General features: G+C 42.5%; 1 protein-coding gene across 2 annotated transcripts in view; it reads right to left on the bottom strand.

Annotated features, from left to right (window-relative positions):
• PTPRA (protein tyrosine phosphatase receptor type A) overlaps positions 1-21,668 on the bottom strand; it is a 570,283-nt gene that overhangs the window by 135,174 nt on the left and 413,441 nt on the right. For both annotated transcript variants that reach the window (XM_069204801.1, XM_069204809.1), the window contains 2 exons: positions 20,591-20,740; positions 8,436-8,529 (listed from right to left, as the gene is read on the bottom strand). In XM_069204801.1, the coding sequence (XP_069060902.1) occupies positions 8,436-8,529; positions 20,591-20,740 (244 nt within the window). The remainder of the gene's footprint in view (positions 1-8,435; positions 8,530-20,590; positions 20,741-21,668) is intronic.

The raw sequence follows: 21,668 nt of genomic DNA, 5'->3' as shown, positions 1-21,668 counted from the left end.
CTCATCAGTGGAAAAAGGGACAGGGTGTGAAAGCAGCAAATTTGAATGGGGCATACAGGGGAGCCAGAAGGACCAACATCCATTAAAATAGGACAGTTAAGTGAAATACGTATTGCCACAGTGAATGTTTGTGGGCTCAATAATAACAAAAAACGGCAGCTTGTAGGAGAGGTTTTCAAGTCATGGAATGTCGATATTATTTGTATGCAGGAAACACATATCCCAGTTACACAAAAGCAACTAATGGAGTTTTATGGCTGGAAGCTAGCGGTTTTTACACGACAACACACAGCCACTAGAGGGGTCGCGATATTAACTCGGATCAGTACTTTGGTTATACATAAACAATTTGCTGATAAACTCGGCAGGCTGGTTCTGTTGGAATAAGGGGCTAAGGTTCACTCTATGTTCTATTTATGGATCCAACACAGATGATCCAGAGATACTGGATTGGCTTAATTTAGAACTTGCGACCTGGGCAACACCTATCATAATGTGTGGAGATTTCAATATACATTTAGATAATAAAGAACCCATTCAGGAACAAACACTCTACCTGGGTAGAAAGAATAAAGTTTTTAGGGCACTTCAATCATTGGCCATTAATCATGGCTTGATCGACGTCTGGCAGCTGTGTTGCCCGCAGGACTCAGGGTTCACCTTTTTCTCTGCCCCGCATAAGAAATTAGTCAGGTTAGACTACTTTTTTGTGACAGCCTTTCTACAAAACCAAATAAGGATCAACAGACTTCCTAGAATCATATCAGACCACAACCCATTGGTTTTGGCTTTAGAGATTGGGAGAAAGGGCCCTCAGCCTAGATCTTGGACATTTGATAGGGCACTATTAGCCGATCCAGGGTATATCCAAAAAATGAAGGAATGGATCCTGGAATTCTTTAAGATAAATCAGGACTCTGCTTCTTGCCAGAGTTTGGGATACATTCAAAGCTGCTGTCAGAGGAGAAACCCTGAGCTATGGGTTAAGAAAGGAGAAAATACGCATGGATCAGTTAAAATTAGTTCAGACAAAGCTGGTTAAAGCAGAGCAGCGACTAGGGGAAGTGATCCGCAGCGGAGTAGAGATCGCAGACATTCTGTGTGAGGGGAATATCATTAAGGCAGAAGCCACTAAGGTTTTATGGATAAGGCTGCTGCAAAATTTTTAGTATATCGCCAGAAATGCTATGAGTATAGCGGGAAAGTGGGCCAACAGCTGGCCTTAAGAATAAGACAAAAGCAGGTATTTGGGAACATTAAAAGTTTAGTGAATGAAGAGGGGCGGATGGTATACAACGGTCCAGAGATTATGGAAGTTTTTAGACGATTCTATCAAAAATTATATACCCAGGAAGAACAGCCCCAAGAAGAGGAAGGGATCGATGCTACGGGCAATGAGATATCAGATCAGCTAAGAGAGGAAGATAAGGCAGCTTTAGAAGTACCTATGACATTGGAAGAATTGGAGATAGCAACTCGTGCCTTGGCAAGCGGGAAGGCGGCAGGGGGGGATTTAATTCCACTGGAATTCTACAGTTTTTTTTGTGGAGATATGTAAACAGTTGCTTAATTTATTTATTGAAGTACAAGCAGGGGCTCCTCAACCGGCCTCCTGGGGGGAGGCTAAGATAGTAGTCTTTTTGAAAAAGGACAAGGAACCCACGCAGCCTGGTTCATATCGCCCAATTTCTCTAATTAACAGCGATGCCAAAATTTATGCTAAAATACTTGCCAGTCGCCTGAGTTTGGTAATCTCCGGTTTAGTATCTCCATGGCAGCATGGCTTCATCCCGGGGAAGAGCACGGCAGACCATATAAGACGAGTCATCACGCTACTTGATGTTAGTGCAACAGCCAAGCTTCCCATGGCAGTAATCTTGCTAGATGCGGAAAAAGCTTTCGATCAGGTTCACTGGCCCTTTTTATGGTCTGTCTTGCGTAAAAATAACATCGGTCCGGGGTTTGTTAAAGCAATTCAACAGCTTTACCACAAACCAACGGCTACGATACAAGTTGCCGGGCTAAAGTCGACCTCGATCAGTATCCAGAGAGGTACACGACAAGGGTGCCCGTGTTCACCACTGCTTTTTGCGCTATATATTGACATCTTGATCAGGAGAATGATCAGGAATGATCGGATCATTCCAGTCTCATTGAAAGGAGGGTGTACTAAGATTTTAGCATATGCAGATGATATTGCGGTGGTGACCACGGACCCCAGGACTGCTATATTGGAAATAGAGCAGGAAGCCCTGCAGTTTGGGAAAAGATCTGGCTATTTGCTGAACAAAAGTAAATGCCAAATGTTGGTGAACGACTCAATAGATTTTAAGGATGAGCGGGCGCTGACACAGGTACAATATTTAGGTGTTAAACTCACAGTAAACCTCGACGAAGTTGTGAACATAAACATGGGCCCGATTTTAACAAAGACTAGGAAAGATCTCGCTCGCATTAACAATCTACATTTGTCACTTATGGGACGTTGCAACGTGATAAAAATGGTCTTTCTACCCAAAATACTCTATCTCTTTAGAACAATCCCCCTAGAGATTGGGCAAGACTGGTTCAAACTAATAGAGGGATTGGTTAATAATTTCATTTGGTCCTATACAAAGCCCCGCCGGGCTTTCCACTATATGACTTTTCCTAGAGAGAAAGGGGGGTGGGCACTTCCCAACTTTAAACTTTATTATCTGGCAGCAGTGCTTCAGTATGCACAGACACTTTATGTCACAGACAGATCCGGGGAAGATGCTCTCCCTTCGATATATACCCTGATTTTGGGCAAAGAAGCAGATGCAGTCTTTCTGCGGATTCTGGAACCCAGCTACTACAAAAAGGTTAAATTTAAGGTGATCTATGCTGCATTTAAGGCATGGACCCAGGTTAAGCGCAAGATAGGTATAGGACGAATCTGCTACTACACTCCCTTGTGGACTACTCCCACGTTTCCGGCGATATTTAAAGACCACTATTGTTTGAGGCGGAGTAACCGGGGTATTCATAAAGTCGGGGACCTTTTTCATTCTGGCAGCCACTTCAAATCATTTGAGGAACTGAGTGTGGAATTTGCGCTGGAAAAAACAGACTTTTTACAATTTTTACAGATTAGAGCTTTTCTACTAACTAGTATGACCCAAGGTTGGCACATAGACAAGATTAAACTAATGGAAGTTTCACGACACCCCACTAGCTGCGGCATTAAAAACCTGTATCCGCCGCTTTTAAATGCTATATTGGACGACCAGGTTTTACTTGTTAAAAAATGGGAAGGACGGGTTGGAGCTAAAGAGATAGAGGTTTGTGAATCTATGGAAATGGCACGGACTGTTTTATTGTCTGCGAGCCCGCAAGCTCAACATTTTATGGTATTGTATAATTTATATTATACACCTGCTAAGATTGCGAGCTGGGGTAAAACTATGGGAATCATGTGTCCACGATGTGGTTGCTCGAATGCAGATCTCTGTCATATGTTTTTTCAATGTTTAAAACTGGAAAGTCTGATTACCTGGATATCCGATATGTTGAAGAAAATCTTGAAACAGACTATCTATCTGACACCTCAAATGGTTTTGCTGGGAGTTGATCATGCAGTCTGTAATAGTCGAGATAGAAATTTCCTGTTCATAGCAATGTCGGTATTTCGCAGCTGCATAGCATCTCTGTGGCGTGATGTAGATCCCCCACGATTTAATCAATGGTTTTCACGACTTTTATCTATGTATCACTTGGAGAATAGCCTGTATGAAATAAAAGGAGCAGCGGCCGGTAAAAGACTCACTAGAGTTTGGGCACCCTTTTCTGCATGGCTCTCGGGGCCTCGAGAATATGTTAATTAAATAAGTAATCTTATATGAGATCTTTAAAAGCAGAAACTATGACTATTGATTTAGAATAGAATGCATGTTTCCCCTGTATGACAACATTGATGTACTTACGACTTTTTTTACATTTTTGTTTCTCTTCTTTTATGTTGCAAACATGTAACCCGCTGTGTGTTCTAAATAAAATAAAATAAAATAAAAAATAAAAAAAATGTTCTTCTCATGCTGAGCAGACAAACGCCTCTTTAAATTGCTTGGGTATGTCGGGCATAAAACCAGTGACTTCATTCACTGACCATACTCTGCCTCACTTTGGGATAATATTGCTGACATTCTTCTAGCAGCAATACTGAGGCAGCATGATAAGCCTTCTTGTTCATCAAGGTAACCTTTTATGGCTCTTCATGTAATGGCACTGAAATGGACAATGTTAATCCCGTCACTGTTTGCATTACAATGGACGGTGCTAAGCAGACTCTTTTTCGTCTAAAATCTAATCAACTACTGGGAGGAGAGTGGAGAACATAACTACTAATGCTTAGGACCCAGAGCAGATGTCAAAAAACTACAAGACCAAGTCATTTCAGTCTTTACTTTGCTACAGACTTTGGCCAGTCCTTCATAATTTCTGTATTTCAAATAATCATGAGTTTATCGAAACTGCACTGAACTGAATGTATTTGGATATATACAAAGCATCCACTCTATTTTACTGTACATTGTCTCTCAGTATGCATTATATTGTTTTAGAAGGAAAATGGTTTCTCTATAACTTAAGGATATCTTATACTTATGCGACATACAGGAAACAAAGGGTCTAATGATTTTTATTGAGATTACATCCTATTTTACACATTTGAGAAAGCAATATTTGCAGAATTGCATATAGTTAGTGAAAGTACTGAGATAAGTATAGGAAAGTACCCCTATAGACATGGTTAACGCCCCCCCCCCACCCCACCAAACACACACTCTTTCCTTGGTATTGATGCTAACTTAACAGTGTGTGCTTGGATCCTGATAACCAGGGCCCAGCACCAGTGTACTTTCACTATAACTGTGCCATTGTTCCCACAATTGGCAAACCCCTGGCACACAGCTAAGTCGCTTGTAAAAGGTACCACTGTACCAAGGGCTCTGTGACCCAGAAGGGTCCCTAAGGGCTGCAGCATGTATTGTGCCACCCTAAGGGACCCCTCACAAAGCACATGCACACTGCCATTGCAGACTGTGTGTGCTGGTGGGGAGGAAAAGGTAAAGTCGAAATGGTGTTCCTTCCAGGGTGCCATGCCCACCAACCACTGCCTGTGGCATAGGCAAGTCGCCACTCTAGTAGGCCTTACAGCCTTAAGGCAGGGTGCACTATACCACAGGTGAGGGCACAGCTGCATGAGCAATATGCCCCTACAGTGCCCAAGTCCATTTTAGACATTGTAAGTGCAGTGTGGCCATACTAAGTACAATGGCTGGGAGTTTGTCTTCTCAAACTCCACTGCTCCATGATGGCTTCACTGAAGACAGGGAAGTCTTGATATCAAACCTCTCAGCACAATAAACCCACACTCATGCCAGTGTTGGATTTATGGTACAATGCACCCAGAGGGCATCTTCGAGATGCTCCATGTACTTTAACCAAACCCCAAGTGTAATGCTGACAAGTCTGTTCCAGTTTGCACCTAGAAGACGAGTTTCTGACCCCATGGGGTGAGGGCCTTGGTGTCCCCTGGAATCAAAAACAAATCCTGCTCTGGGTGGAGGTGCTTCACACCTCCCTCCTGTAGGAACTAACACTTGGCGGTGAGCCTTCAGGCCTCCTGTTACAGTGCCCCAGGGAACTCCAGCTAATGGAGATGCCCGCCTCCGGAAGAAACCCCACTTTTGGCGGCAAGTCCGGTGGGAAAATGAGGTAAAACAAGGAGGGGTGACCACTCCAGCTAGGACCACCACTATAGTGTCCAGAGCTGAAGTGACCCCCCACTCCCTGCAAAATCCTCCATCTTGGTTTGGAGGACAGGGACCAATAGGGTTAGGAATGTGCCCCCCCCCCCCACCCCAAAGGGAGTGGCCACAGGAAGGGTGTAGCCACCCTCGGGGACAGTAGTAATTGGCTATTGTTCTCTAACCCCTGTAATGGCCCTAAAATCTGGGATTTAAGGGTAACAATGAGCCTAGCTCATTAGATTCCTGGCAACCTCAAAAAAAAGAAGAAGAAAGAAGCAAGAAGAAGGACTGCTAAGTCGACCCCAACAGAGAAGTCTCCAGACACCAACTGACTTGGTCTCATCCCTACCGGCCTGTCTGCAGCTTCAGAAGCCCTACAACAAAAAGGTGACATATCCTGCAGTACCAGCAACCTCTACAAACCCTCAGAGGACTTCCTGCCCACCAGAGGACCAAGAACTCCAGAAGAAAGAGGCCCGGTCCACAAGAAACTCCAAGAAGGACTCCAGAACCACTCTGGATCAACGATTCCTGCCCACTCTGCACCCGACACCCACGGCCAGATGGCCCACCGGTCCAGAGCAGGTCACCAGGCAATATGGACGTTGTGTCCACCCTGGGTTGACCCTACTGGCCAACACGACACCTGAAGCCTCAATCCAGTGGAACCCCCTGACCGCAAGAGAACTGGGTGAAGATACCAGACGTGCAACAGTACCCCTGCACCCACAGCCCACTGGCCTTGGGGAATCAGACTGAAAGTCCAGCAACAGTAAACAGGCGGCCCTCCTCCCTGTTCAGCCTTTGGTTCTCCAGAGCCGACCTCTTGGACCCAGCTTGCAGCATCTTTGTGCCCCCTGTGTTACTCCTAATATTAAAATCATTGGGTGCCCGATGCTGTTTTTGCATCCTGGAGCCGGCTGCCCCTGTGCCGCTGAGGGTGTGTGTTTGGTGCCTATCTGTTGCTGCCCCCCCCCCCCCCCCAAACCACACAGAGCTGGCCTAAGCCCCCAGGTCTGCCCTCTGAAATTGCAGGTACTTACCTGCCAGCAGATCTGTTGCCAAGTACCCCCAAACTCCACAGGATCCCACTCTAAACCTAACCCCAGCTTTGACCTCCGCACCTGGCCGGCCCGGTGTTGCTGGTAGTGTATGTTAGGGGTCATCTTGAACCTTGACCTGTGGACATCCTAACCCCCAGAGACTGGAACTGTAAGTAGAGTACTTACCTCAAAACTGCAGTAACACTTTCCCCCTCCAGGACTGTTTTGAAAATTGCAGTGTCAACTTCTGAAAGTGAAAAGTGTTACTGGCCTCTAAACTGTCTTACCAAACTTAAACAAAATACATTTGATACATATGCTTGATACATACTTACAACTGTACTTACCTGCAATAAGAACCTTTTGGTTCTAGAAATAAAACAAATATATTTTTCCCATATAAATACATTGGCCTGGAGTTAGTCATTGAGTGTGTGTCTCATATCTTGACTTTGTGTACAATAAATGCTTTGCACTACCGTCTGATAAGCCTAACTTCTCCAGCACACTACCACGTTAGAGAGCATGGGTATTATCTACTTTAGGCTTTGTTAAGCCTCTGGGGAACCCCTGGAATCTGCACAATATATCTCATTTTGATATAGTGTATGCGAGCGAGCTTCCTACAATACGTTTTATATATAGTCATTTTGCTACATTCACATGCTAAAAGGAAAGTATAAAAAACCTTGCTTTCAATTAAGGCGATTTCAAACAGAGATGAATACTTCAAATGATAATTAGGACTACTACACGGGGCACTCATCACATAACTCAGAAAGAAAATAGAGAAAACAGTGCTGATTATTTTTAAAAACAATGGTGCTAATAAGCTAATCTTTTTCCTTCAATTTTAAATAGGGAGGCAGATTTTTGTATTTCACCTTCATAAAACAATAAAAAATGGAACTAAAACAATCTAAATGAGTCTTGATATAGTTTTAATAACTTTTTCATAAACTTTATGAATGTATTAAAGTACAAATGTCTTACACAAGCATTACAGATTTCTTTAAAAGTGAACAATAAGAAAGGCAGCATCGCAACAGGTGAGGTGTTACGAGGGCTCTTGACGATATTTCATAGTGTTTGTAAGTACATGTAATATTTGGTGATGCTAGTGATTTCTGATAACAGTATTTCCCAACCTTAACCAAGGTGGAATGTCCCACGGTAGTTCAACTACTGTACATAGAAAGGAAGAATGTCTGATAAGTAATTAGATGGTCACCTATCCATAACACCCTATGCCCATGTGGAACAGGAAACTACAGAAAGTAAAACTGCACTACTGATTCAAAAAGACTATGATTCTTTTGTAATAGATACTGATACTTAAGCTTATTGATAAGTGAATCTGAATCTCCCACTGGGAAAAAAAATACATTCAGTACTTGTCCCCGTGTCAGCCACTTCAATTCATGCTACATTTCCAACAAACGCACAAGGTAAACCTTTGGATATAGCAGATACTCCTTGCTTTATTCCCACTACATCCATTTTTGTCAGAGGTGCATGAAGAATAATGACCAAGTCTTACCCATGTAGAGTTTTTCATCAACAATGAATTCACATCCAGGCTATTTGGAAGTATAGTAAGCTAATGTTGACAAGGACTTACATGGAATTATTTGAAGAACTCTATTTTTCTTCATGTTGGCTGGTAAATTGCCCGTTCTCATCTTATCATTTTGAATTTTGATTGAAGTTAGTTTCTGAGGAGTAAAGATAGAGCACATCACAAATATGATATTATAACAATAGGTACTGCACATGTTCAGATTCAGATAAACAATTCAGGTCTGCAGAAATGTATTCTGCACTGCTTTGCAGTCTCTTCCTATGTAGCTTTCACACGTTTATATTTATATGATCCATGTTCTTTGAATATTGCACATCTTTGCCATAACTGCCCCTGAAATCATCTCCTTTTCGAATGCCTTTATCCAGCTGTTGCAGTTTTTTTTCTGTGGGCTTCTTTGGACCATTACCATATCTGAGCTCCGTGGATTCGGTATGGATTAACGATTGCTTCCGTCCCACTACATCCAAACTTATCACTGAATTCTCCTCATATGCATTTAGGATTGCCACCTTTTTTTTGCTGGCCTACATAGAAAAACTGTCTGAGATGGCAACCCTAACTAGATGGTGATCCACTCCTAATTACCATCATGTTTTCTGCAGCCTCCAAATGGGGGCATATTGTTCATCATCTTGGGGCGAGGCCTGAGGGGTGTATTCTGTCGTGCAATCTAATGAGGTCAGGCCATTGTAAATGTAGTGAAGTGATGAAATTCTGTGGAGGTGTTGCTGTAGGACTGCAACCAACAAGGTACAAGTATAGTGTTTGTTCTTTCTATGTAGAATGCCACCAATCAAAGCAAGGGGAGTATGTATTCTATTTCTAAAGAAAAAGCAACATTGTGTCAGCATGTTAAACACAGAAACTAGTCCTGTGATTACAGAGATGGTTTTATAAACAGACTAATTATAAGAAGGCCCCATCGCATGCAATAGTCATCGCATTTGATAGAAATACAACACCAAGGTGTTTGAAATTTTATCGCCGGAGATAATTACTGCATGGTTTAAGTTTTGGGAGAGTGACATGCAGATTTTGACACTTACCGCAAACAACCGGCATGTCCTTGGAATTCTGGTCTTACTCCTTTAGGTAAATTCTAGCAGGTTGGACCTACCAAAATTTAACAATTGGGGCAATCTTTATCCCATATAATTATCAGATGCATTAAACAATGCAATTGTGATCTCTGTGCAAGCACCCAATACAAAGGACAGAAATGTAAATAGGGGACAGAGTGAGAGATTCACAGATAAAGGATTGATTCCAGCAGAGCAATAAAAAAATGTGATAGGTGAATCAAGGCATCAGCTATGTTGACACCAGGAATTTCTAATCCCATAACTTCGGTTATCACTAATGCAGGTTTTTTTTCTCCAAATTAGCTTAATTTGAGGCTAGTATGGGTATGTACCATAATTTCAGATAATACTACTACTTTTTTTCTTAAAAGTTTGGAATAATTATTTTTTTGTCTTTATTGGTAAATATATAGTTGTAGCCCCCAATCCCTAGATGCCCAGTAATCCTACCACTTGTGCCTAACTATAACTCGAGCTGCCGCCATGCACAGTCTTGCCATCAATGATGTCATTTCAAATGCTGCAGTGATGTAATATATGTGGTTATAAGTTGTGGCTGTGGAGGGTGAGAGTTATAGTTACATTAGGACAGAAGTTATAGTTGCTAGAGACAACTATCTAAGTGGTGTATTTCAGTGTTTTTTTATTTATTTTTAAAAACAGTAGGTTATCACTGAAATTTTCACCTAACATCACTTTAGCCTTTGTATTTTTCAGTGAATGTCTAGGGTATTTTTAACATAATATGTTAATAACCTATGGAAAGCCAACCCAAACTATGCATGGCCAAAGGCCAACACCCCAGAGGTAGCCAACCCTCAGTGAGTAGTATGCGGTTGGCCTCAGGCCCTGCCCTGCGTGCAGCCAACCCTACACCTCTACGGCCGCCTTCGTCACCAAAGTGAACCTATTGTCTTTACTAATGGGCAAGCATATCAACATCGATAAAGCAGATCAGCTTTCTTCCTCAATTATCAATATTTTAATCAAATGTATATTTCAATAATTCACACATCTCAAGAGGACAAAAACAACAAAGAGAAGAAAGGGGGGGCGATAATGCAGTGTCCAGGGGGGCCCAAGGATTCTGCTTTGCTCCCGCCCGGCAAGAGCAGTAGAAATATGCTGCTCCTGCCTGGGCCGGAGCAAAGGCAAGGTGTTGGGTCCCACCAGTGCCCGGTATGGTGCTAGCTTGGGAGCCAACTGTGACTGCAGGGGCTGTGGAGCGCCACAGTAGCCCCCAACATAGTTTTCTGGGCACCCTGGGTGGGCACTGGGGCACCCACTAAAGACCTCAAGGGAGTGATTTCGCCAAAGGGGACAAAAAGCCCCCTGGGTCAATCAGAGTGATCTAATTTTTAAATAAGGTTTGAAGGACTCTTGCTACAATCCCTTGAACCCAACCAACCAGAGATACAAATATTTTTGAGACTTAATAACTTAAAAAATACTGAGCGGATTACATCAAATCACAAAAAGCATGCTTTCTGGACCAAGATCTAACTTCCTGACAAATTTGGTGCGATAGCGTTCCGTAGTTTTTCCGATATCTCCTTTGACAGATCACTCCAAAACTTTCTAGGAAGTTACTGAGGTGGGTGAACTTTTTTGGGACTGTTCAGCACACCAAATAATGTTGTTCCCATGGAAAAGCAGACCTAACTATAACTCCCCTTCGATATTTTACATTTACATTTAAAAAACCCCAACGTCCTTAAAGAAACACGTTACTTACCTGTAACTGTAGTTCTCCAGTATTGGAAACTTTCATAGATTCACCTGCTTGAATCATTCCCAGTCGTCGAGATGGGAGCCTCCGGTGTAATACAAAATCACATTCACTTGTATAACAAGCTCAGAGGCGCTAGTAACATCTCCATCATTTTATAAAACAAGGACCAAACTTTAGAGGCAACCAATCAGCTCTCACCACACCTCCTAACCCTCCTGTGAGGAGCTGATTTCCCTCAGATTTTCCACAGCACGTTGTGCTAAGGCGTCTCCTCTGAGCTCTGCTCAGCATTTTCTCTTTCAGACACTGAGGTGAATTTGGATTTTTCTCTCTTCAGAACTTCAAGGTGATTCAAACTGACTCCTATGTCAGAGACACCGAAGAAAGGGCTCTTCAGAGCTTGTGCCACATGCATGAAGAAAAGGCTGCATGTTGATGACCAGCATAGTGACTATATTTACCGTCTCCATGCGAGCCAAAAGACTGCAAGGTATGTAGAACCTTTTCTAGCAAGACCCTTAAGGATAGAGAGGGTCGTCTCCTCAGATGGCTCCAGAAACTAAAATCCAGGGACAACCCTGTCTCTGATGAGGATAGTGCCTCTTCATCGGTTTCTATGACAAGAACACCTGTCAAGCGAAAATCTGAACTCTCTTCAGAAGAAACACCAAGAAAAGTGGCTAAAAAAATCTTCTGAGGCACCCTCAAAGTCTGGCAGCCCTTCAAAACGGAGGATGAAGGCTTCTGACTTCAAGTCTAAAAGGAAGCCAGCTTCTCAGCCATCGACGCCACCACTGAAGGTGAAGCATACCTTCTAAAAGCTAACTTCCGCGCCATCGAGCATTTAAATGTTGGTAGCTCCATTACAGACAATGGAGTGCTCTGGGCTTTTACTGGCTGCTAAAAGCCCGGAGCGTCAAAATTCCAATGTTCATCGTTTACAGCAACACCTGTGAACCAAGGCTTCACAGAGCCCAAGGGGATTGTAACATTTGAACATTCTGCCCTCTAGTGGCATATAGAAAAAAGTTCCTCGCCTTCGTCTCGAGCCTTTAACGCTAGTGTAGGCCTTTAATGGCCATAAGAGCCTGGTACAGCAGGCTCTATGGCTATAGTAGCACATTACAAAGGTCAAGTTCGAGTTGTCACAGTTTTGAGTCTGTCACAGTGTCGAGTTTGAGAAACCCTTTGTAACTTCACAATTGCATGTTGCAATGCCTTTACTCTCCTAAGCGTCAGGATATCTTTCAAATGCGATTTCACCTTTCCATAGAAATTCAACTCCTTGCATCCATGAAAACCTGTCATGGCAAAATATATATATATATATATATATATATATATATATATATATATATATATAACACAATTTGTTACCACAGTGGAGGGAGGAGAGGGGCATCATGACTCGCTCAAGACTTCGCCTTTCATGAGTCATAGTTGTTCCCCAGAGTCAACAGTGGAAATAAAAACTATAAAATACATTCTACACCTATGAGTATTTTTAGGAAGGAGTAAACTCCTGCCAAACCCACCATTATAAATACAAATATACATACACACACGTAAACATATAAATACACAAATATATGTATATATATATATGGAAAATGTCACTTACACAGTGTACATCTGTTCGTGGCATGAGTTGCTGCAGATTCACATGCTGTGCACAGTCCGCCGTCTGGTGTTGGGCTCGGAGTGTTACAAGTTGTTTTTCTTCGAAGAAGTCTTTTCGAGTCACGAGACCGAGGGACTCCTCCTACTTCGATTCCATTGCGCACGGGCGTCGACTCCATCTTAGATTGTTTTCCCCGCAGAGGGTGAGGTAGGAGTTGTGTACAGGGAGTGCAGAATTATTAGGCAAATTAGTATTTTGACCACATCATCCTCTTTATGCATGTTGTCTTACTCCAAGCTGTATAGGCTCGAAAGCCTACTACCAATTAAGCATATTAGGTGATGTGCATCTCTGTAATGAGAAGGGGTGTGGTCTAATGACATCAACACCCTATATCAGGTGTGCATAATTATTAGGCAACTTCCTTTCCTTTGGCAAAATGGGTCAAAAGAAGGACTTGACAGGCTCAGAAAAGTCAAAAATAGTGAGATATCTTGCAGAGGGATGCAGCACTCTTAAAATTGCAAAGCTTCTGAAGCGTGATCATCGAACAATCAAGCGTTTCATTCAAAATAGTCAACAGGGTCGCAAGAAGCGTGTGGAAAAACCAAGGCGCAAATTAACTGCCCATGAACTGAGAAAAGTCAAGCGTGCAGCTGCCACGATGCCACTTGCCACCAGTTTGGCCATATTTCAGAGCTGCAACATCACTGGAGTGCCCAAAAGCACAAGGTGTGCAATACTCAGAGACATGGCCAAGGTAAGAAAGGCTGAAAGACGACCACCACTGAACAAGACACACAAGCTGAAACGTCAAGACTGGGCCAAGAAATATCTCAAGACTGATTTTTCTAAGGTTTTATGGACTGATGAAATGAGAGTGAGTCTTGATGGGCCAGATGGATGGGCCCGTGGCTGGATTGGTAAAGGGCAGAGAGCTCCAGTCCGACTCAGACGCCAGCAAGGTGGAGGTGGAGTACTGGTTTGGGCTGGTATCATCAAAGATGAGCTTGTGGGGCCTTTTCGGGTTGAGGATGGAGTCAAGCTCAACTCCCAGTCCTACTGCCAGTTCCTGGAAGACACCTTCTTCAAGCAGTGGTACAGGAAGAAGTCTGCATCCTTCAAGAAAAACATGATTTTCATGCAGGACAATGCTCCATCACACGCGTCCAAGTACTCCACAGCGTGGCTGGCAAGAAAGGGTATAAAAGAAGGAAATCTAATGACATGGCCTCCTTGTTCACCTGATCTGAACCCCATTGAGAACCTGTGGTCCATCATCAAATGTGAGGTTTACAAGGAGGGAAAACAGTACACCTCTCTGAACAGTGTCTGGGAGGCTGTGGTTGCTGCTGCACGCAATGTTGATGGTGAACAGATCAAAACACTGACAGAATCCATGGATGGCAGGCTTTTGAGTGTCCTTGCAAAGAAAGGTGGCTATATTGGTCACTGATTTGTTTTTGTTTTGTTTTTGAATGTCAGAAATGTATATTTGTGAATGTTGAGATGTTATATTGGTTTCACTGGTAATAATAAATAATTGAAATGGGTATATATTTTTTTTTGTTAAGTTGCCTAATAATTATGCACAGTAATAGTCACCTGCACACACAGATATCCCCCTAACATAGCTAAAACTGAAAACAAACTAAAAACTACTTCCAAAAATGTCAGCTTTGATATTGATGAGTTTTTTGGGTTCATTGAGAACATGGTTGTTGTTCAATAATAAAATTAATCCTCAAAAATACAACTTGCCTAATAATTCTGCACTCCCTGTATATTAGTAATAGTGCCCATGCAATGGAATGAATACGTATGTACATAATAAAGGTTAAAGTAATATATTTACAAATGTACAAATCTTCAAGATCTACTTCTAAACGGCTACAGGCTCCCGGGGAGGCGGGTGGGCGCATGTGAATCTGCAGCGACTCATGCCACGAACAGATGTACACTGGGTAAGTGACATTTTCCGTTCAATGGCATGTGTAGCTGCAGATACACATGCTGTGCACCGACTAGTAAGCAGTTATCTCCCCAAAAGCGGTGGTTCAGCCTGTAGGAGTTGAAGTAGTTTGAAATAATGTTCTTAGTACAGCCTGACCTACTGTGGCTTGTTGTGCAGTTAACACATCTACACAGTAGTGCTTGGTAAATGTATGAGGCGTAGACCATGTTGCTGCCTTACATATTTCGTTCATTGGAATATTTCCTAGAAAGGCCATGGTAGCCCCTTTCTTTCTGGTTGAGTGTGCCTTTGGTGTAATAGGCAGCTCTCTTTTTGCTTTAAGATAGCAGGTTTGAATACACTTAACTATCCACCTAGCAATGCCTTGTTTTGAAATTGGATTTCCTGTATGAGGTTTTTGAAAGGCAATAAATAGTTGTTTTGTTTTTCTAATTAGTTTCGTTCTGTCAATGTAGTACATTAGTGCTCTTTTGATGTCTAATGTATGTAGTGCTCTTTCCGCTACAGAATCTGGTTGTGGGAAGAACACTGGTAATTCTACTGTTTGATTTAAGTGGAACGGTGAGATAACCTTTGGTAAAAATGTTGGATTTGTTCTCAGAACTACTTTATTTTTATGTATCTGAATAAATGGTTCTTGTATGGTAAATGCTTGAATCTCGCTCACTCTTCTTAGAGATGTAATGGCAATCAAAAATGCAACTTTCCACGTTAAGTATTGCATTTCAAAAGAATGCATGGGCTCGAAAGGTGGACCCATGAGTCTTGTTAAGACAATGTTGAGGTTCCATTCCATGAAGGAACAGGTGGTGTCCTTGGTGGTATGATTCTTTTTAAGCCTTCCATAAACGCTTTAATGACTGGTATTCTAAATAGTGAAGTTGAATGAGTAATTTGTAGGTAAGCGGATATTGCGGTGAGATGTATTTTTATGGAAGAGAAAGCTAGATTTAATTTTTGCAAATGTAGTAAGTATCCAACTATATATTTTGGAGATGCGGTTAATGGCTGAATTTGATTATTCTGGCAGTAATAGACAAATCTTTTCCACTTCTTTGCGTAGCAGTGTCTAGTGGTAGGTTTCCTAGCTTGTTTTATGACCTCCATACATTCTTGTGTGAGGTGCAAGTGTCCGAATTCTAGGATTTCAGGAGCCAAATTGCTAGATTCAAAGATGCTGGATTTGGATGTCTGATCTGTTTGTGTTGTGTTAACAGATCTGGTTTGTTGGGTAGTTTGACATGAGGTACTACTGACAGGTAATGTCGTGTACCAAGGTTGCCTTGCCCATGTTGGTGCTATTAGTATGAGTTTGAGTTTGTTTTGACTCAATCTGTTTACTAGATATGGAAGGAGAGGGAAAGGGGGAAAAGCGTATGCAAAGATCCCTGACCAGTTCATCCATAGAGCATTGCCTTGGGATTGATCTTGTGGGTATCTGGATGCGAAGTTTTGGCATTTTGAGTTTTCCTTTGTTGCAAATAGATCTATTTGAGGTGTTCCCCAAATTTGAAAGTAGTTGTTTAGTATTTGGGGGTGAATTTCCTATTCGTGGGTTTGTTGGTGATCGAGAGAGATTGTCTGCCAACTGGTTCTGAATCCCTGGAATAAATTGTGCTATTAGGCGAATGTGGTTGTGAATCGCCCAATGCCATATTTTCTGTGTTAGGAGGCACAACTGTGTCGAGTGTGTCCCTCCTTGTTTGTTTAGATAATACATTGTTGTCATGTTGTCTGTTTTGACAAGAATGTATTTTTGGGTTATTATGGGTTGAAATGCTTTCAGCGCTAGAAATACTGCTAACATTTCCAAGTGATTTATGTGAAACTGTCTCTGATGTATGTCCCATTGTCCTTGGATGCTGTGTTGATTGAGGTGTGCTCCCCACCCTGTCATGGAAGCATCTGTTGTTATGACGTATTGTGGCACTGGGTCTTGGAAAGGCCGCCCTCGGTTTAAATTTGTACTGTTCCACCATAGAAGCGAGATGTATGTTTGGCGGTCTATCAACACCAGATCTAGAAGTTGACCCTGTGCTTGTGACCATTGTGATGCTAGGCACTGTTGTAAGGGCCGCATGTGCAATCTTGCGTTTGGGACAAAGGCTATGCATGAAGACATCATGCCTAGTAGTTTCATTACCATTCTGACTTGTATCTTTTGTGTTGGATACATGGCCTGTATTACTTTGTGAAATGTTTGAACCCGTTGTGGACTTGGAGTGGCAATCCCTTTTGCTGTGTTGATTGTCGCTCCTAAGTATTGCTGCGTTTGACACGGCAGAAGGTGTGACTTCGCGTAGTTGATGGAGAAACCTAGCCTGTGAATGGTTTGTATGACATATTTTGTGTGCTGTGAACACTGTTTTAGCGTGTTGGTTTTGATTAGCCAGTCGTCTAAGTACGGGAACACATGTATTTGCTGCCTTCTGATATGTGCAGCTACTACTGCCAGGCATTTTGTAAAAACTCTTGGCGCAGTTGTTATTCCGAATGGCAACACTTTGAATTGGTAATGTATTCCTTGGAATACGAACCTTAGGTATTTCCTGTGTGAAGGATGTATTGGTATATGGAAATACGCATCTTTTAGATCTAATGTTGTCATGTAGTCTTGCTGTTTGAGCAGTGGTATTACGTATTGTAACGTGACCATGTGAAAGTGGTCTGATTTTATGTAGGTGTTTAGTGTTCTGAGATCTAGTATTGGTCTCAGAGTTTTGTCCTTTTTGGGTATTAGAAAGTACAGTGAGTAAACTCCTGTGTTTCTTTGTTGAGTTGGTACTAATTCTATTGCGTCCTTTTGTAGCAATGCTTGAACTTCTAGTCCTAGAAGATCTATATGTTGTTTTGACATAGTGTGTTTTCGGTGGGACGTTTGGAGGGAATTGGCGAAATTCTATGCAATAACCATGCTGGATAATTGCTAAGACCCAAGTGTCTGTTGTTATTTCCTCCCAAATTTTGTAAAATTGGCTTAGTCTTCCCCCCACAGGTGTTATGTGGTGGGGGTGTGTGACTTGTGAGTCACTGCTTATTTTGAGGGGTTTTGGGGCCTTGGAATTTCTCGATTTTTTGGGAATTGGCCCCCTCTAAATTGCCCCCGAAAACCTCCCCTCTGATATTGACCCTGGTAGGTAGGCCTTGTTTGTGAGGTTGTGGTTTCTGTGGGTTGACCTCGAAACCCTCCCCTAAAAGGTGTTTTCCGAAATGTGCCTCTGCTCTGCGGGGAGTAGAGTGCGCCCATGGCTTTGGCTGTATCGGTGTCCTTCTTGAGTTTTTCGATGGCAGTGTCTACCTCCGGCCCAAAAAATTGCTGTTCATTAAACGGCATATTGAGCACAGCCTGCTGGATTTCCGGTTTGAACCCAGAAGTGCGCAGCCATGCGTGCCTTCGTATTGTGACTGCAGTGTTTATTGTCCTTGCAGCTGTATCTGCTGCATCCATGGAAGACCGTATCTGATTATTTGAGATACTTTGTCCCTCTTCCACCACCTGTTGCGCTCTTTTTTGGAACTCCTTGGGTAAGTGTTCGATGAAATGTTGCATTTCATCCCAATGAGCCCTGTCGTATCTTGCCAAAAGTGCTTGTGAATTGGCAATACGCCACTGATTTGCTGCTTGTGCTGCAACCCTTTTTCCTGCAGCATCAAATTTGCGGCTCTCCTTGTCTGGAGGTGGTGCGTCTCCTGATGTATGAGAGTTGGCTCTCTTACGAGCTGCCCCCACAACTACGGAGTCCGATGTTAGTTGTGTTGTAATATATATTGGATCAGTGGGCGGTGGCTTATATTTTTTCTCCACCCTTGGAGTTACGGCTCTGCCTTTAACTGGATCCTGAAATATTTGTTTGGAATGTCTTAGCATTCCTGGGAGCATGGGAAGGCTGTGATATTGGCTATGGGTGGAGGATAGGGTGTTAAAGAGAAAGTCATCCTCAATTGGTTCCGAATGTAAGGACACATTGTGAAACTCGGCTGCCCTTGCGACCACCTGTGTATAGGATGTACTGTCCTCAGGTGGTGACGGTTTTGTAGGATAAGAGTCTGGGCTATTGTCAGACACTGGAGCATCGTAGAGGTCCCATGCGTCGGGATCATCCTGACTCATTGTGGTATGAGCTGGTGAGTGCATCAGTGGTGGAGTAGTTGCTGGTGATGCATGTATTGATGGTGGTGGAGACGGTGGTGGGGTTGTTTTCTTTGCCACCTTTGCCTGTGGTTGCTTGTCCTTTTGTTGAAAGGCAAGTTTCCTTTTTATTTTGATTGGGGGAAGAGTGGTTATCTTCCCTGTGTCCTCATGAATATGAAGCCTTCTTTGTGTGTAGTCAGGCTCTGCAGATTGAAGCTCCTCTCCAAATCGATGTAATTGGGAGGTTAGTCCTTGTTCCTATGTATAGGAACTAGTTTTCGGCTCCGAGGCTGGCTGTTTCGGAACCGAAACCTTTCCGGAAGTCTTTTTAGGCTCCGAAGAAACCTTCTTTGTTTTCGGCGTGTCTCGGTGCCGACATTCTTCGGTGCCGCTGTCTCTGTGCCGAAGTTTCTCTGAGCCACCGTCTCGGCTCCGAGGTTGCTGTGTGGCGGTATCTCGACCGGAGTCGGATGACTTCGACACCAGCATGCCCTTTTTCGGTGCCTTGGATGGGTCACCTATTTTTCGGGTTAAGCCATGGCCTGTTGGCGGTGGCGTCCCCTGGGCTTTTGTAGACTTCTCGTGAGTCTTGATTTTCGACGTCTTACTCACGGTTTTGGTTGTTTCTTCGGCGTCGAGTTCTTCCGAATCCGACTCGCGGACGGAGAAAGCTTCTTCTTCCTCCTCGAAACGATCTTGACCTGTTGGCGTGGACGCCATTTGTAGTCTCCTGGCTCTTCGGTCTCTCAGCGTCTTCCTCGACCGAAACGCTCGACAGGCTTCACAAGTATCCTCCTTGTGCTCGGGGGACAAGCACAAGTTACAGACCAGATGGTGATCCGTATACGGATACTTGTGATGGCATTTTGGGCAGAAACGGAATGGGGTCCGTTCCATGAGCCTTGAAGTCGCACGTGGCCGGGCCAACCAGGCCCCGACGGGGGTTCGAAAAAACCCCGAAGGGCCACCAGAGCTCTTCAAAATTCGGTGTTGATTTGTTCTAACTAACCCGATACCGAACGCAAACAATACCAACGTTTTTTTCCGAGATTCTAACTAACTTTCCGACCCGAAACACAGAGCGAAAAGGAACACGTCCGAACCCAATGGCGGAAAAAAAACAATCTAAGATAGAGTCGACGCCCATGCGCAATGGAATCGAAGTAGGAGGAGTCCCTCGGTCTCGTGACTCGAAAAGACTTCTTCGAAGAAAAACAACTTGTAACACTCCGAGCCCAACACCAGACGGCGGACTGTGCACAGCATGTGTATCTGCAGCTACACGCCATCGAACATATATATACACACACATACATACACACACACACATACTTATATGGTTGTATGTATTGAGATAGATTAAAAAAAATATACTTGCCTTTAGAATTGAAAATGAAAATAAAAAATCCGAAATAAAGTTCATCTGAAAATAATGTAAATCCAATTTATGGAGCCAAAATATTGGTAAAATGAACTTCAGAATCCCAAATAGTCAGGGCATACTTTTAAACTTGTCGCCAGAACACAATTCTTCAACAGAGGAAAAGCTTTCAGTATCAATATGTTCAAAATGTATCTATTTTTGCACTTTAATTTTTTCTTTAAAAAAAACCATGATGCTAGAAACCGAATTTCCTTAAAACACTTACCTTAAACTCATCCTCCAACCCATTACTGATGGACCCTGGAAATTTGGTATATAACTTCTGTAGATGAAACTCTAAAGATGTGACCTCCAGCTCTGTGTCTCCATACAAATAGTGTTCAAGGAGGGCTTGATATATAAAAACATACTGCATCTGAAATAGAAGAACAACTTTCACTATGAACTTTTAGATGAAGATTTAATTAAGGATGATTTTGAGGCTACTCGTGCCTTACAACCTTTACAAGGGTAATTTAAAAGAAGCATGGAACTTTTACTACCTGACAAGGAGCAACAGACAATGACTATAGAGTTGTACTAAAACATTAAGGGTTAAGAACAATATTTTCAGATACTAGACAAGCAGAAGATGTCAAAGCAAACTGACCCTGGAATGGACGATATTGCAACGCAAGACATCTGAAAACAGTCCCAGCATACCATGAATTGATTTGATTAGCCTCTTTCCCATGGATTGCACAGGAAAGATCGTGTTAAATCTTATATTTAAAAGAAGGGTTATTAAGGATTGCTCACTATTACATCAATAGTTTATAGTGTACTCATTAAAATTGTGCCATACAAAGTTCTTGTCAAGTGTCACATACTGAACTTAAAAGCCTTCCTTCTCATGCAATTTTGAGTTAAAAACAGACAACATATTTCAATCCTTTTCTATAGTGGCACTTGAGCAGGATTTATTTTATATTCATGGGAGGGAATTGTTTAACTACGAAGACCCATGGTCCAAAATTGTATATCTACGTTTTTATAGAGTTTTTTTCCAACTGGATAGAGTAATCCTGCAAAATGTTTCCTCACCACACTAGGTAAATTTAGGTGACCTACGTTTCTTAGATCTCTGTAAACAAAAAAGGTGTGCGTGAATAAAGGCTTCTGAAAATAATATTTGGACAAATGACCCTTCACATTGTATTTAGCCTCGTGCTGTGAAGCATCACTGCAAATAAAGGTTAAGTGTACAAGTTGAGAATTATAAAAAGTCTATGAGACCAATATCCAAGGTTAACTTTATTTAGCAGCTTTTAAAAAATCATGTGGCTCTTCGTAATTCATTGAAT

This window comes from Pleurodeles waltl, chromosome 1_2 (genome assembly GCF_031143425.1).
Source record: "Pleurodeles waltl isolate 20211129_DDA chromosome 1_2, aPleWal1.hap1.20221129, whole genome shotgun sequence".
Lineage (NCBI taxonomy): Eukaryota > Metazoa > Chordata > Amphibia > Caudata > Salamandridae > Pleurodeles > Pleurodeles waltl.
This window is presented reverse-complemented; position numbering and strand designations above follow the sequence as displayed.